The sequence below is a fragment of the Mesoplodon bidens genome (genome assembly GCF_964165515.1).
Source record: "Mesoplodon bidens genome assembly, chromosome: 19".
NCBI classification, from domain to species: domain Eukaryota; kingdom Metazoa; phylum Chordata; class Mammalia; order Artiodactyla; family Ziphiidae; genus Mesoplodon; species Mesoplodon bidens.
The window spans coordinates 477,115-491,621 of NC_138179.1; the positions used below are offsets into that span (position 1 = coordinate 477,115).

Here is a 14,507-nt window from a genome sequence, read left to right on the forward strand (position 1 = left end):
TCCATGTGCATTTGGGAAGTGTATTCTGCCACTTTCAGGAGGAATGTCCTCTAAATATCAATTAAATCTATCTGGCCTATTGTGTCGTTTAAAGCTTGTGTTTCCTTATTTATTTTCTGTCTGGATGATCTGTCCATTGGTGTAAGGCAGGGGTAAAAATTCCTCACTATTATTGTGTTACTGTTGATTTCCCCTTTTATGGCAGTAAGCATTTGCCTTATGTATTGAGGCACTCCTCTATTCGGTGCATAAATATTTATAATTGTTATATCTTCTTCTTGGATTGATGCCTTGATCATTATGTAGTGTCTTTCCTTATCTGTTGTAAAAGCCTTTATTTTAAAGTCTATTTTATCTGATATGAGTAGTGCTACTCCAGCTTTCTTTTGGTTTCCATTTGCATGGAAAGCTTTTTCCATCCCTTCACTTTCAGTCTGTTTGTGTCCCTAGGTCTGAAGTGGGTCTCTTGTAGACAGCACATATATAAGTCTTGTTTTTGTATCCATTCAGCCAGCCTGTGTATTTTGTTTAAATCATTTAATCCATTTACATTCAAGGTTATTATCAATATATATGTTCCTATTACCATTTTTTAAATTGTTTTGGGTTTGTTTTTGTGGGTCTTTTCCTTCTCCTTTGTTTTCCACCTAGAGAAGTTCCTTTAGCATTTGTTGTAAAGGTGGTTTGGTGGTGCTGAATTCTCTTAGCTTATGCTTGTCTGAAAAGCTTTTGATTTCTCTGTTGAATGAGATCCTTGCTGTGTAGAGTAATCTGGGTTGTAGGTTTTTCCCTTTTATCACTTTAAATATGTCCTGCCACTCCATTCTAGTCTGCAGAGTTTTTGCTAAAAAATCAGCTGATAACCTTATGGGGATTCTTTTTTATGTTATTTTTTGTGTTTCCCTTGATGCTTTTAATATTTTTTCTTTGAATTTAATTTTTGTCAGTTTGATTAGTCTGTGTCTTGGTGTGTTTCTCCTAGGGTTTATCCTGTATGAGACTCTCTGCACTTCCTGGACTTTGGTGACTATTTCCTTTCCCATATTAGGGAAGTATTCCAGTATAATCTCTTCAAATATTTTCTCAGATTCTCTCTTTTTGTCTTCTCCTTCTGGAGCCCCTATAATTCAAAGTTGGTATGTTTAGTGTTGTCCCAGAGGTTTCTAAGATTGTCTTCAATTCTTTTCATTCTTTTTCCTTTATTCTTCTCCTTGGCAGTTATTTCTACCATTTTATCTTCCAGCTCACTTATTTGTTCTTCTGCCTCATTTATTCTGTTATTGATTCCTTCTAGTGTATTTTTCATTTCAGTTATTGTGTTGCTCATCTCTGTTTGTTCCTTATTTCTTCTAGATCTTTGTTAAACATTTCATATATTTTCACAATCTGTGCCTCCATTCTGTTTCCAAGATTATGGTTCATCTTTACTGTCATTACTCTGAATTCTTTTTCGGGTAGGTTACCTATTTCCTGTTCCTTTATTTGGTCTTGTAGGTTTTTATCTTGCTCCTTCATCTGTGACATAATTTTTTGTTGTCTTTTTTTTTTTTTTTTTGATGCGTGGTATTGTGTTCCTGTCTTACTGGTTGTTTGGCCTGAGGCTTCCAGCACTGGAGTTTGTAGGTTGTTGTGTAGAGGTGGGTCTTGGTGCTGAGATAAGTACCTCTGAGAGACCTCATGCTGATGAATACTCCCTGAGGTTATCTGGTAACCCAGTGGTTCGGACTCAGTGTTCCCACTGCAGGAGCTCTGGTCCGACCACTGGCTCATGAACCAAGATCTCTCAAGCAGCATGAGGTGGCAGGAAAAAAAGAAAAGAAAAAGAATAAAAGAGGAACAGAACAATAACAAAGAGTAAAAAATAAAATAAGATTAGAAAACTAACAGATATGTTAGAAAGAATAAAAAATAAAAAATATAGATGAAACAACAACTGGCAGGTAAAACAGAACCACAATTGTAAAGAAGAGGGCCTTTTTCAGAGAACTAGTACAAAAAATTTCACAATTTATATGGAAGCACAAAAGACCCTGAAGAACCAAAGCAACCTTGAGAAAGAAAAACGGAGCTGGAGGAGTCAGGCTTATGACTTCAGACTGTAGTATAAAGCTACAGTAATCAAGACAGTTTGGTACTGGAACAAAAACAGAAATCTAGATCAATGGAACAGGATAGAAAGCTCAGAGATAAACCCACACACATATGGTCCCCTTATCTCTGATAAAGGAGGCAAGAATATACAATGGAGAAAAGATGGCCTCTTCAATAACTGGTGCTGGGAAAACTGGACAGTTACATGTAAAAGAATAAAACTAGAACATTTCCTAACACAGTATACAAAAATAAACTCAAAATAGTTTAAAGACTTAAGTGTAAGGCCAGACATTACAAAACTCTTAGAGGAAAACATAGGAAGAGCACTCTATGACATAAATCACAGCAAGATCTTTATTGATCCATCTCCTAGAGTAATGGAAATAAAAACAAAAATAAACAAATGGGAAATAATGAAACTTAAAAGTGTTTGCACAGCAAAGGAAACCATAAACAAGACGAAAAGACCACCCTCAAAATGGGAGAAAATATATGCAAATGAATCAATTAACAAAGGATTTATCTCCCAAATATATAAACAGCTCATGCAGCTCAATATTAAACAAACAAACAACTCTGTCCAAAAATGGGCAGAAGACCTATATAGACATTTCTCCAAAAAAATACATACAGATGGCCAAGAAGCACATGAAAAGCTGCTCAATATCACGAGTTATTAGAGAAATGCAAATCAAAACTACAACGACGTATCATCTCACATCAGTTAGAATGGGCATCATCAAAAAATCTACAAACAACAAATGCTGGAGAGGGTGTGGAGAAAAGGGAACCCTCTTGCACTGTTGGTGGGAATGTAAATTGATGCAGCCATTATGGAGAACAGTATGGAGGTTCCTTAGCAAAGTAAAAATGGAATTACCATACGACCCAGAAATCCCACTACTGGGCATATACCCAGAGAAAACCATAATTCAAAAAGACACATGCAACCCAATGTTCATTGCAGCACTAATTACAATAGCCAGGTCATGGAGGCAACCTAAATGTCCATTGACAGATGAATGGGTAAAGAAGATGTGGTACATATATACAATGGAATATTACTCAGCCAAGAAAGGAACAAAATTAGGTCATTTGTAGAGATGTGGATGGATTTAAAGACTGTCATACAGAGTGAAGTAAGTCAGAAAGAGAAAAACAAATATCATATATTAACGCATATATGTGGAACCTAGAAAAATGGTCAGATGAACTGGTTTGCAGGGCAGAAATTGAGACATAGATGTAGAGAACACACGGACACCAAGGGGGGAAAGCGGTAGGGGTTGGGGTGGTGGTGTGATGAATTGGGAGATTGGGATTGACATGTATACACTGATGTGTATAAAATGGATGACTAATAAGAACCTGCTGTATAAAATAAATAAATGAAATAAAATTCAGGAAAATAAAGCTGGATAAAGCCTTGGCTGTGAGAGGTGGGGCTTAGGCAGGGGCTGGGTTTAGGCGGTGGGAGAGAACTATGCTTAGGCCTCACAGGGCCAGAAAAGCCCTGGGTAGGGGGTGGGTGTTGGGCTTAGGCTCAGTGCAGCAGGAGTGTCCCAGGAGTGCCTCTGTGCTTGGAGGTCAGAGGACCAGGTCCAGGACTGCAGCAGGCTCACTGGGCCTGAGTGGGCGGGGGAAATTCCCTCCATGCCTCCCCTGATCCTCCGATCCCGGAGGGAACACCCCCTCCCCGCATCCAGCTCTCCTCTAGTGCCCCTGCCTCCCTCCTACACCCCTAGGACCAACATGGCGTGGAGGCGGGCCTTGGAGGACAGGATACCAGCAGGCTTCCTGAGGCCATGTGGGTGGGGGAAACACCTGCTGTGCCTCTCCTGATTCTCCGGTCCTGGAGGGTCCCCTCCCCCTCTGTCTGCCTCTTCTCCTCTTCCCCCATCCTCCCTCCCTCTCACGCCCCTAGGACCCACAAGGTTGGAGGGGGTCCCAGAGAATTGAGGACCAGGCCCAGGAGCCCAGCAGGCTTCCCGGAGCCTGAGTGGGTGGGGGAAACACTAGGTGCATTCCCCTATCTTCCAAGCACCCGAGGGTCCCTCCAGATATGGGAACACTTCCCCACTCTCAGCCACCCCTCAGGGACACTGGTCCTATCCGGCCTCCACTTCTCCTCCCCCCTCACTCCCCCCACGTCCCACCCAGTCACTCAGGGCTTCCTCCTGTCTCCTCCATTTGGTATTAATTTGATGCCCACTTTGCGATAGATGCTAACCCCTCCCTGGAGGGGAAGGTATGGTCTGGTCTAGGAAAACCTCTACTACATAGGCAATGCACGTGCTCTATAGTCAGTCTTTATAGAACAATCATTGCAGGTATTGTGCTAGCTGCTTTAAGTAGCTATATAGCATTTAAGCCTCATAGTTCACAGAAGCAGTTATTAGCATCGCCAATTTACAGATCAGATAAGTAAAGCAACTTACCTAAGATCACACAGCAAGCAGGTAAGTGGTACAGTGACAATTTGAAGCCAGGCCAGTTGACACACTACATCATTACCTGCCCTTGTAGGCTAAAGAAGATTCTGACCTAGAGAGGAAGCAGCAAGCCATACAAAGAAAGACTGCCACCTGACCATCCTAAATCTTTGCAGACAGATCTGGTTTTCTGGAAAAATATGATTGCTCAGAAACAGAGTCATATGTCATCATTGCTAAGGCCATCATCTAACTAATTTTGGTGCAAAAAGTGGGAAAAATCCAATTAAGTGTATTGTTTCAAATATGAAATATCTGGCTGTTTGATTTTTTTTAATGTTTTTTTTTTTTTCATCATCAATAAACCTAGCCACTTGCTGAAGTTTTTGACATATTTGTGGATGTTCCCATTTGCACAGACCCTACATGCCTGTGCTTTCCCACTTTCTGGAGCTGTAACAGAAAGGAAAGATGAAAGTTCTTTGTAATTTGGCCACTGAATGAACAGCCACGTCTTCCCTTCCAGAAGCTAAGCCTATATGTTTTCTCAACAGGGTATTAATTACCTGGCTCTGGGAATGACAAGACAGGCTGTTCTGGAGGCTCTGGCTTCCCTGCTGGCCATAATGAAATTGCTTGTGGACACAGCAGAACTCAATGGCTTCAGCAGGGAGTGTCCTCCTCCTCAATAAACTCAGACACGGTACTGGATAACTTGTTACACACATTTATTGATTTCTTGACAGTAACCAAACACAGTGAGTGACCATTATAAACAAGAAAAGAAAGGCATTCCTTTGTACTTCGTGAGATCCAGCTGCACCTGGAGAGAAAAGACACCCCTTTCCCAATAATTTACAAGACAAAGTGCATTCCTTCAAGGGAGCATCACGGGGGTGCGGTGGGGTGGGCGGTGGCAGTTTTTAAATGCAAGAAATCTGTCGCCTACTATCTCAGGCTGAACCTCACCTCATATGAATGATCGAGCCATGGAGTGGAGTTAAAGTTATACTTGCTTAGCAAATGCATTCCCATTGCCACAAACTCAGTAAAAACTGGCTGCAAATGAGCAAAACACGTAGATGAAGGAACAAATGAAACCAAAGAATGCAGTTGCATGGAGCCAGGGCTTAGCCTGCAAGGAAGGAGAATAGACCAAAGCCAGAAAAATGAAATTAACTTGTTAAACACATTTATTGAGCTGTTAACAATAACCAAACACAATGTATGACCTTTGGAAAATAAGAAACAACAAATGGATCAATCTGATCTTGGCAAATCCTACTACACATACATGACAAAGAGCGTTAATAATTCCATTTTTTAATAGTCTGTGGTGATATATATATACACAATGTGTATCTATTCAATGTCTGTCCTTTTTTCTTTGTAAATTGTTGAGTAAACAGAAGAATCACAATCTAGAAATGTGTCCTTGGCCAACTTTGTCTTGGCTCACCTGTCACCAGCACCCATAAAGGATTCTAGGACACTATTTGAGATTACTTGATGAAAAGAACAGAAGTCCACTTGATGCCGTCAGAGCTGTGCTTTCTCCTCTCTCTCTTTTGGAAGAATTTTGTAATATACAAGGCTGATAATTCTCATTGGGTAGATTTATTTGTTTCGGAAAACAGTATCAAAATTGTAATCAGGTTAATTGGTTATTTTCTTCTAAGACCCCTTATGAATGAGCCTTTTGTTTCTAAAATTTAACTTCCCATCTTGGGGGCTGTGTGAGTGTGTATGTGTGTAGATATATTTGCATGTGTGTGTATGTGTGTGTGAGTGCTTGTGTGTGTATTTGTGAGTGTGTATAAGAGATATATTCCTCTGCCAAGGTTTTGCAGACAATTTTCATGAAGAAAGGGCCAATCCAAAGAGTGAATGAGGCTTCAGGGAGGGAAGGAAAGAGAAGAAAGAAGGGGACAGTTTAGGTTACGTCAGTTCACAGTTGTAGCATTTCACTGAGGTGGGATTCTTCTTGGCTTACTTTCCTATTTGAGGAGCCATTCATTTACTGGAAAAAGAGAGAGAAAAACAAAACAAAACACACAAACAACACAAAACCAGGCATAATTGGATTAATTTACACACAGTTTGGGGGGCTTACTCCAAAGGGGAAGGGATAGTTTTCTAAATGTCTGCTTACTTGTATGTATCCCAACTATCCTCTCCACTTTCTTATGAACCTCTAGGCCTGAGCTATCCAATAGGGTTGTCACTAGCTACATGTGGCTAATATAAATCTAAATTAATTAAACTAAATAAAATTGAAAACTTAGTTGCGTTGTCACACTATCCACACTTCAGACATTCAATAGCCACATGTGGCTAGTAGCTACCCTATTGGACAATGCAGACACAGAACATTTCCATCGTTTCAGAAAGCTGTAGTGGATGGTGTTGCTTTAGACCAGTGGTGGGCAAATGACAGCCTGCAGGCCAAATCCAGATGTGAACTGCTTTTGTAAATAAAGTTTTATTGGAAAACAGCTACAACCATTTATTTACATATTATCTATGGCTGCTTTCACCCTAAAACATCAGAGTGCGGCAGAGACCCTATGATTCACAAAGCCTGTATTTACCATCTGGCCCTTTGCAGAAAAAGTTGGCACTCTGGGTGTTTGCCTATTCCATCTACTTCATGACTGTTGTGAGGAGCACATGAGAGCCTGGATAGGGAAGCCCTTTTGAAACAATAATGTGCTGCCTAAATATAGGGACTATGGGTGTTACCAGGCAGCTTTAGAAGCAGCTACCACCTCTACCCTCCACTTTATCTCTCCACCTTCCTCCACATTTCTGTCTTTAATTTTCTCTCTCAGACACAGCCAGAGCCCGGGGGTTAAATGATTTGGTTGAGTGTGTATGGCTTGTTAGTGTCAGAGCCATGGCAGCAACTTGGGTGTCCTAACTCCTGGTTGGGGGCATCTCCACGACACTGTCTTTCCTCCACCTTCCTTTCCATGTTGAGAGTTCATGACAATGATCAATAGGTACTTAGTGTGTAGAAGGAAAGAGAGAGGGCTGGGTGTGGACCAGAGGGTTATGGGAGGCGGGAGGCATCTTGAATGTCCCCTCTAGTAGGAACTATAGTCACTTCTAGGGCCATAGCACTAGAAACAGATGCATTCAGACACACACCTCATTGGGTCCCAATGGCCTGGCATCCAGAATTATTTGCTCACCTTCTAGGGGAAAAGGGGTCTATTGTGTATATAACTAAAAGCGCTAATGCTTCTATCTGTCCTGTTTTAACACGTAACTTTGGGAAAATCAGCCTCTCTGGGCTCTTCTGTAAAAAGGAAATGAAAATGCTGTCTTGCCTGAGCCAGACGAGATTTAAAGATTTGATCTCTGTCTCTGTTTATGAAATACAGACTTTTTCAATAGAAAAGCACCATGTAAATGTCACTTAATAATCATGACTCCTCTAATGGGAGATAGTGCCTGACGTTTCAGAGTAGATGTGAGCAGGAAGACTGGGCTTGGCCTGTCTCCACTTCCCTCTGAGCCACTGAACCCACCTCTATACTGAAGCTTCTGGGCCCGGTTGTTTGGACAGTCCTTCCCCTGTAAACTGAAGTTGATGTTGGTGCGGATGCAGCGGTTGTTGAGTGGCTGGACAGGCCTGAAGTTGTCACTCATGCTCAGAAAGATCTGAGATGGTTGATTCTGGCTGAGCAGACGTAAGGAATGCATCTGAAGAGAGAGAAACAGCTGTGAGATCCACCCGTACCAGGAAAAAAGTAAGACCACGTAGACTGTGGCCAACCTGGGCAGTGCCAGCTGTGTCGGAAACGGCACCTGAGGCCTCCACAGACCCTGATTCATGGGTTTAGTGGGTACAACCCATTGATGCCTCCATGCTTGGAGGGAGCATTTCTTCAAGCTCCCTGGCTCCTGTGTGCCTCTGAACAAGTCAGTGATTCTCTTCTGTCCTATGACACACTGTCTGTCAAAGGAGGAAACCCAGCTGGGTGTTCTCCAGGGTCGCTTCTTTCTATCACACCTTGGGGTCCAGTAATTCAGGGAATTATTCTCCCACATAGGTATTATTCAAACTACAGTGATTGGTCCAGGAGTCAGAGTTAAACTAGGCTGGATTAATTCAGTTCCTTTTCTGTGAATATCAGGATCAGGAGCTGGGCTAAAATATTTGCAGCCATGTTCCACCCAGGACTGTGAAGCTAAAGAAGACTCTCTGGCAGTAGAGGAGAACGAAGCTATGGTGCAGGAGGGAGCAGGAGAGAACACAGAGAAAGGGCTTCTGGGGTTCTGATTCCAGTGACTTCTTGATGTCAATTTCTGACCTTAAATTCCATAAGATGACCCAGTATCTCATGGAGAAATCCTTTTTCTAAGCTGAAGTTAGCTGGGGGGGGGGGGTTGCTAGTCACTAAGAGTCCCAGTAAATACAGACAGCATCAGGTACTTCAAATTGTTCAAATTGCTGTTGGGTTGTAAATACATATCCTGTAAAGGAGATTGGATTTGCTTCCTTTGCTTATCTTTCCTCTGAGTTTTTATAGATCCTTGCAATCATAGAATAGACTCATGTAATTTACCCCCCTCATTATAAAGAAGAGAATTCACTTCACAGAAGTGGGGCAACAGGCTTAGGAGCTCATAAGGAGCCATTACTAAAGCTGGCCTCAGAGGCCAGATCTCCTAGTTCCCATTCAGTTCTGAGAAATACTAGGAATACAGCCCAACTAGGAATACTATGAGATGCTCTAAAAAATCCCACATTCAAGTATGTTTATGAAATGCTACATATCATATTGGCTCTTCTTGGAGACTGACATGTATATCATTCTAAAGACCCTGAGAAACCTCCCAGAAATGAAATCAATTTAGCTCTTTTTATTTCTTTTTTCTTTCTACTTTATTTTTATTTTTTTAACATCTTTATTGGAGTATAGTTGCTTTACAGTGTTATGTTAGTTTCTTCTGTATAGTGAATCAGCTATACATATACATATATCCCCATATCTCCTCCCTCTTGTGTCTCCCTCCCACAATCCCTATCCCACTCCTCTAGGTGGTCACAAAGCACCAAGCTGATCTCCCTGTGCTATGCAGCTCCTTCCCACTGGCTATCTATTTTACATTTGGTAGTGTCTATATGTCAATGCTTCAACCCAGCTTACCCTTCCCCCTCCCCATGTCCTCAAGTCCATTCTCTACGTCTGAGTCTTTATTCCTGTCCTGTCCCTAGGTTCATCAGAACCATTTTTTTAACATTTAGATTCCATATATATGTGTTAGCATATAGTATTTGTTTTTCTCTTTCTGACTTACTTCACTCTGTATGACAGTCTCTAGGTCCATCCACCTCATTACAAATAACTCAATTTCATTTCTTTTTATGGATGAGTAATATTCCATTGTATATATGTGCCACATCTTCTTTATCCATTCATCTGTTGATGGACACTTAGGTTGCTTCCATGCCCTGGCTATTGTAAATAGTGCTGCAGTGAATATTGTGGTACATGACTCTTTTTGAATTATGGTTTTCTCAGGGTATATGCCCAGTAGTGGGATTGCTGGGTCATATGGTAGTTTTATTTTTAGTTTTTTAAGGAATCTCCATAGTGTTCTCCATAGTGTCTGTATCAATTTACATTCCCACTAACAGTGCAAGAGGGTTCCCTGATAAAGCTTTTTCAAACATATTTGACCAAACCCCCCATTTTGCTCTGCCTTTTGAGCACTAGAGTTGTAGAGCACACTTTGGGATCTAACCCTGCTGTCTTTTCTCACTCAAACAGGTAGGGTGCATCTATAATTAATTCATGCTAAGCCTTTCCAGATGCTGATTTTTAAAAAATATTTATTTATTTATTTATTTATTTATTTATGGCTTTGTTGGGTCTTCGTTTCTGTGCGAGGGCTTTCTCTAGTTGCGGCAAGTGGGGGCCACTATTCATCATGATGTGCGGGCCTCTCACTATCACAGCCTCTCTTGTTGCGGAGCACAGGCTCCAGGCGCACAGGCTCAGTAGTTGTGGCTCACAGGCCTAGTTGCTCCGCAGCATGTGGGATCTTCCCAGACCAGGGCTCAAACCCATGTCCCCTGCATTGGCAGGCGGATTCTCAACCACTGTGCCACCAGGGAAACCCCAGATGCTGATTCTTTAAACATAAGTGTGATGAGCTGAATTGTGTACCCCCAGATTAAAAAGTTAAAGTCCTAACCCTCAGTACCTCAGAATGTGACCTAATTAGGAAATAGGGTAATTACAGATATAATTAGCTAAGATGAGCTTATTGGGTTGGACCCTAATCTAATATGACTGATTGGGGTAGGTTGTAACCCCATTTGACTGATGGCCTTATTATGGGGTGGTGGTGGGGGGTGGTGGACAAAGAGACACAGACATTAAGAGAATACCATATAAAGATGAAGACAGACTGAGGTGATGCTCCTACAAGCCAAGGAACACCAAGGTTTGCCAGAAAACCACCAGAAACCAGGGAAGAGGCATGGAACATATTCTTCCTCACTTCCTCAGAAGGAAACACCTCTGCAGACACCTTGATCTTGGACTTAGAGCCTCCAGAACTGTGAGGCAATATGTTTCTGTTGCTTAAGTCACCAAATTTGTGGTACTTTGTTAAAACAGTCCTAGCAAACTAATACAATAGGCACTCCACAAACCCAGCCAGTCTTCACATCATCTTTCCCATTAGCTAAAAGACCACAGAGAAGCTCACCTGCATCCTGGTTATATAGACAGGTTTGTTCATTATTATCCAACTTGCCGTCTCATAGCAGGGTGGGATAGTCATTGACCCATCATAAGTAATGAAACTAGAGGTCTCTGGATATAGTTCCTCTATATTAAGTCCCTGTAGTAAATATGCATCATCTAGAGAAAAAAAGACTTAAGAATTAGATTTCTTGAGAAAGTGCTGATGTTGCTGATAACTTTTTTCTTTTCAGATTCCAGAAGACTATAACTCTCAAGATGGGCTACAGTAACAAACAGTTTCCCAAATCACAATCACTTTAAACAAAAAAGGTCTATTTCTTGCTCAGATACACGTCCATTCTATGTTGGCTGAGAGCTTGCTTCATGTCGTTGTTGTCCATACTCTGGGACCCAGACTATCAGAGCAGCTGCTGTCTAGACCCTGTGATTCACAATGATAGGAGGAAAAGTAAGCATGGTGGAACATATGTTGGCTCTTAAAACACTGGCACATGTTGGCACATGTCACTGCTGCTAACATTTTGATAGCCAAAGAAATCATATGGCCAAGGCTGATGTTAGGGATTTAAGGAAGCACATTCCTCCCATAGGATGAGACAATGAATATTGGTGAACAGTAATGTGGTCTACCACAAGGACAATAGGAAGAGCCAAGTCCTTGGTTATGGTCCCTGATACCTGGGCCCATAACATTATAGTCATAATGAAATACACAGTTAAAGGCTTTAGGACCTGTTAAAACATTGCCTGGTCACCATTCTTATTTATTAACATTGCTTAATTAAGAGAACATTAAGAAAATATTTTTAGAAAAGTAAGTCAGACCAAATCCTACCATGAGATTCAACTGTTAAATTCAACAACTGATTTCATTTTTGTGGCTCTCCTCTCCATAAGACCATACAGATAACCCTTTGTCTTATACCTATTCGAGGTATTCACACTCATATATCTTTTATTATTAAATATACTTTTTCAATTATAAAAGTAACATAAGTACATATAAGACTATATGGGAAAAAAAGAGGAAAATAATAACTCTGATCATATAAAACAATTGCCATTAACATGTTGGTATATTTCATTCTGATTTTTAAATTCAATGCATTGGTTGTATTTTTATAAAATTATAATATACTGGAGCTTTCAAATGTCAATAAATTTCAGTGAACTTCTCTCCTCCTTTTCTTATGATCCTTCCTCCCTTCTTTCTGCAGACTCTTTCTCTCTTCTGTTGGCTTCTAAAACACCATACTTGGGACTCTTATTTTTCTGGCCATTCCTTCCAGGATTCTGTTGCTGGATTCTTATTTTCTACCTGCTTTTCTCAGTGTTGGCATTTCCCGAGGATCAGTCCAAGGCTCTTTCTTCCTTCTGTCTATATTCTCATCAAAGCCCATCTACATTCATGGCTTCCATTGCTCCCTGTACCCCAGTGATCTCTAATCTATGTCTTCAGGAGTCTTGAGTGTCCACAACTGTGGCCGGCCCAGGGAGCCTGGAGAACACATGGCAGGGACCCAAAGCCTGGCTGACAGAGGGATAAGACCTGCTCTTCCAGTCCTCCTAGGTTCACATACATTTTCTCATCCATGTGTTCAAGTCCCAGTGGGAAAGGACTGACTCTTTGGTGGTTGATATAATCTCTCAAATTCAGTATTGTGTATGTATAATGGTAAAAAAGGACTTTCACATACAGCTGGAACTTCATACTGTCTTAGTAAGATTGGTCAGGCATATAATAACATCTTCATTGACAAGAAACTCAAGATCAGAGAGGCAGAGTGACCTGCCCAAGGTCAGAGTGCTAGATGGTAACTGCAGAGTGGAAAGTGGAATCCAGCTCACCTGACTTCCAGACCAAAGTCATTCATTAATTCAAAAAATGTTCACTAGGTACCTCTTAGCGCTGGACACCGGATTAGCCTCTGGGGGTAGAGCAGTGAACAAGAATAGATGCCTGCCCTCATTCTAGCTGAAGAGACAGATAACAAATTGCAAAAAATATATATAATATGTTGACCCTAATATCAGGGTGTTGATGATAAATGCATCTTGGCCCAGGCTGTACCTACTTATCCTGAGCATTAATGCTGTTAATCCATTTTCCTGGGCAAAAGTCCTTTACCTTCCCCATCTCTTCCTCCAGAAATTGCTCACTCAAGTTTCTCTGATAAGAAAGAGCCATCTTTGCCAAGGAAATTTGGATTTCAGAGCTCCTTTGCTTGCTAACTGAGTTAAGGACAAGTCAACTGATCCAGTGGTTTGGAACAATGTAAGTAAAACCACTGTTAGCCTGCTTCCTCCTAAACTGTCCATCCTGGCCTCTGCCTACCCTTATAAGGTAACTGAACTTCTCCAGGGCTCTGTCCACAAAATGCCCATGAGAGAGGTTGGTCAAGCTGGATTAGGAGACCAACACTAGGAGCAAGGACTTTTTTCTCTTTCCATTTAAATGTTTCTACCTTTCTATCAAAACACCAGGGAATCAAGACAAGCCCAAGAGAGACATAGTGATTGGAATATGGCTGGGCTGTATCTGTACTCTGACTTGTGCAGTCAGATGGTTCCATGACAGAACTGTGGTGCTCAGAGTACACAATGATGTGATGGTCTTTGGAAGTTAGATCAGGTGTCAACACAACAAGCTTATGTTGAGTAGCCACCGTTTGGCTCTAACTATTTCTCAAGCCCCTAGTATGTGTCAGGCACTAAGCTAGGTGTAGGCAAGCAGGGCATAATGTAAGTGAATACAGCAAGAAGCCACAGAGATAGTGATATATATCTGCACTGGGTACATTGAGAGGCTGTCAGTTATGCCTGGGGGTGGGTGGGACTGCAGAGGATTAATTGAGGAGCTGACCTGAACTGCATCTTGAACAACAGGAGGTAATCAGTGTGTGGCTGGTAAGGGTGGCTGTCAAGGGCACTGTAGGTGGTCACAGTAAAGAAAGCTAAAGACACTGAGCAGCGCATACTCAGGACAGCTGGTGCATGGGTAAGATGCAGGGAAAGGGGTGCTGTGAGGAATAAGGCTGGGGGGTGGTCAGTACAGGCCACACCCAGAAGGTCCTTCTCTGTGCTGTTGGGAGTTAGGGCTTCATTCTGTAGGCAATGTGGAGCCACGGAAATGTTTTAAGCTGAGGAGTAGCATGATCAAATTTGCACTTAATGATCTTTCCTCTGATGGTGGCTTGGCCTGAAGATTAACATGCTGAATGAGAAAAGGAAGCATTTGGCACATCTTTATTAA

At 41.6% G+C, this 14,507-nt stretch overlaps 1 protein-coding gene across 1 annotated transcript in view; it reads right to left on the bottom strand.

The window, feature by feature from the left end:
* Positions 1-5,980: 5,980 nt before the first annotated feature.
* CA10 (carbonic anhydrase 10) overlaps positions 5,981-14,507 on the bottom strand; it is a gene marked incomplete at its 5' end in the record, with an annotated part of 526,301 nt that continues 517,774 nt past the window's right edge. The window contains 3 exons of the mRNA XM_081218905.1: positions 5,981-6,546; positions 8,060-8,234; positions 11,256-11,410. Of these exons, the coding sequence (XP_081075031.1) occupies positions 6,524-6,546; positions 8,060-8,234; positions 11,256-11,410 (353 nt within the window). The 3' untranslated portion in view covers positions 5,981-6,523. The remainder of the gene's footprint in view (positions 6,547-8,059; positions 8,235-11,255; positions 11,411-14,507) is intronic.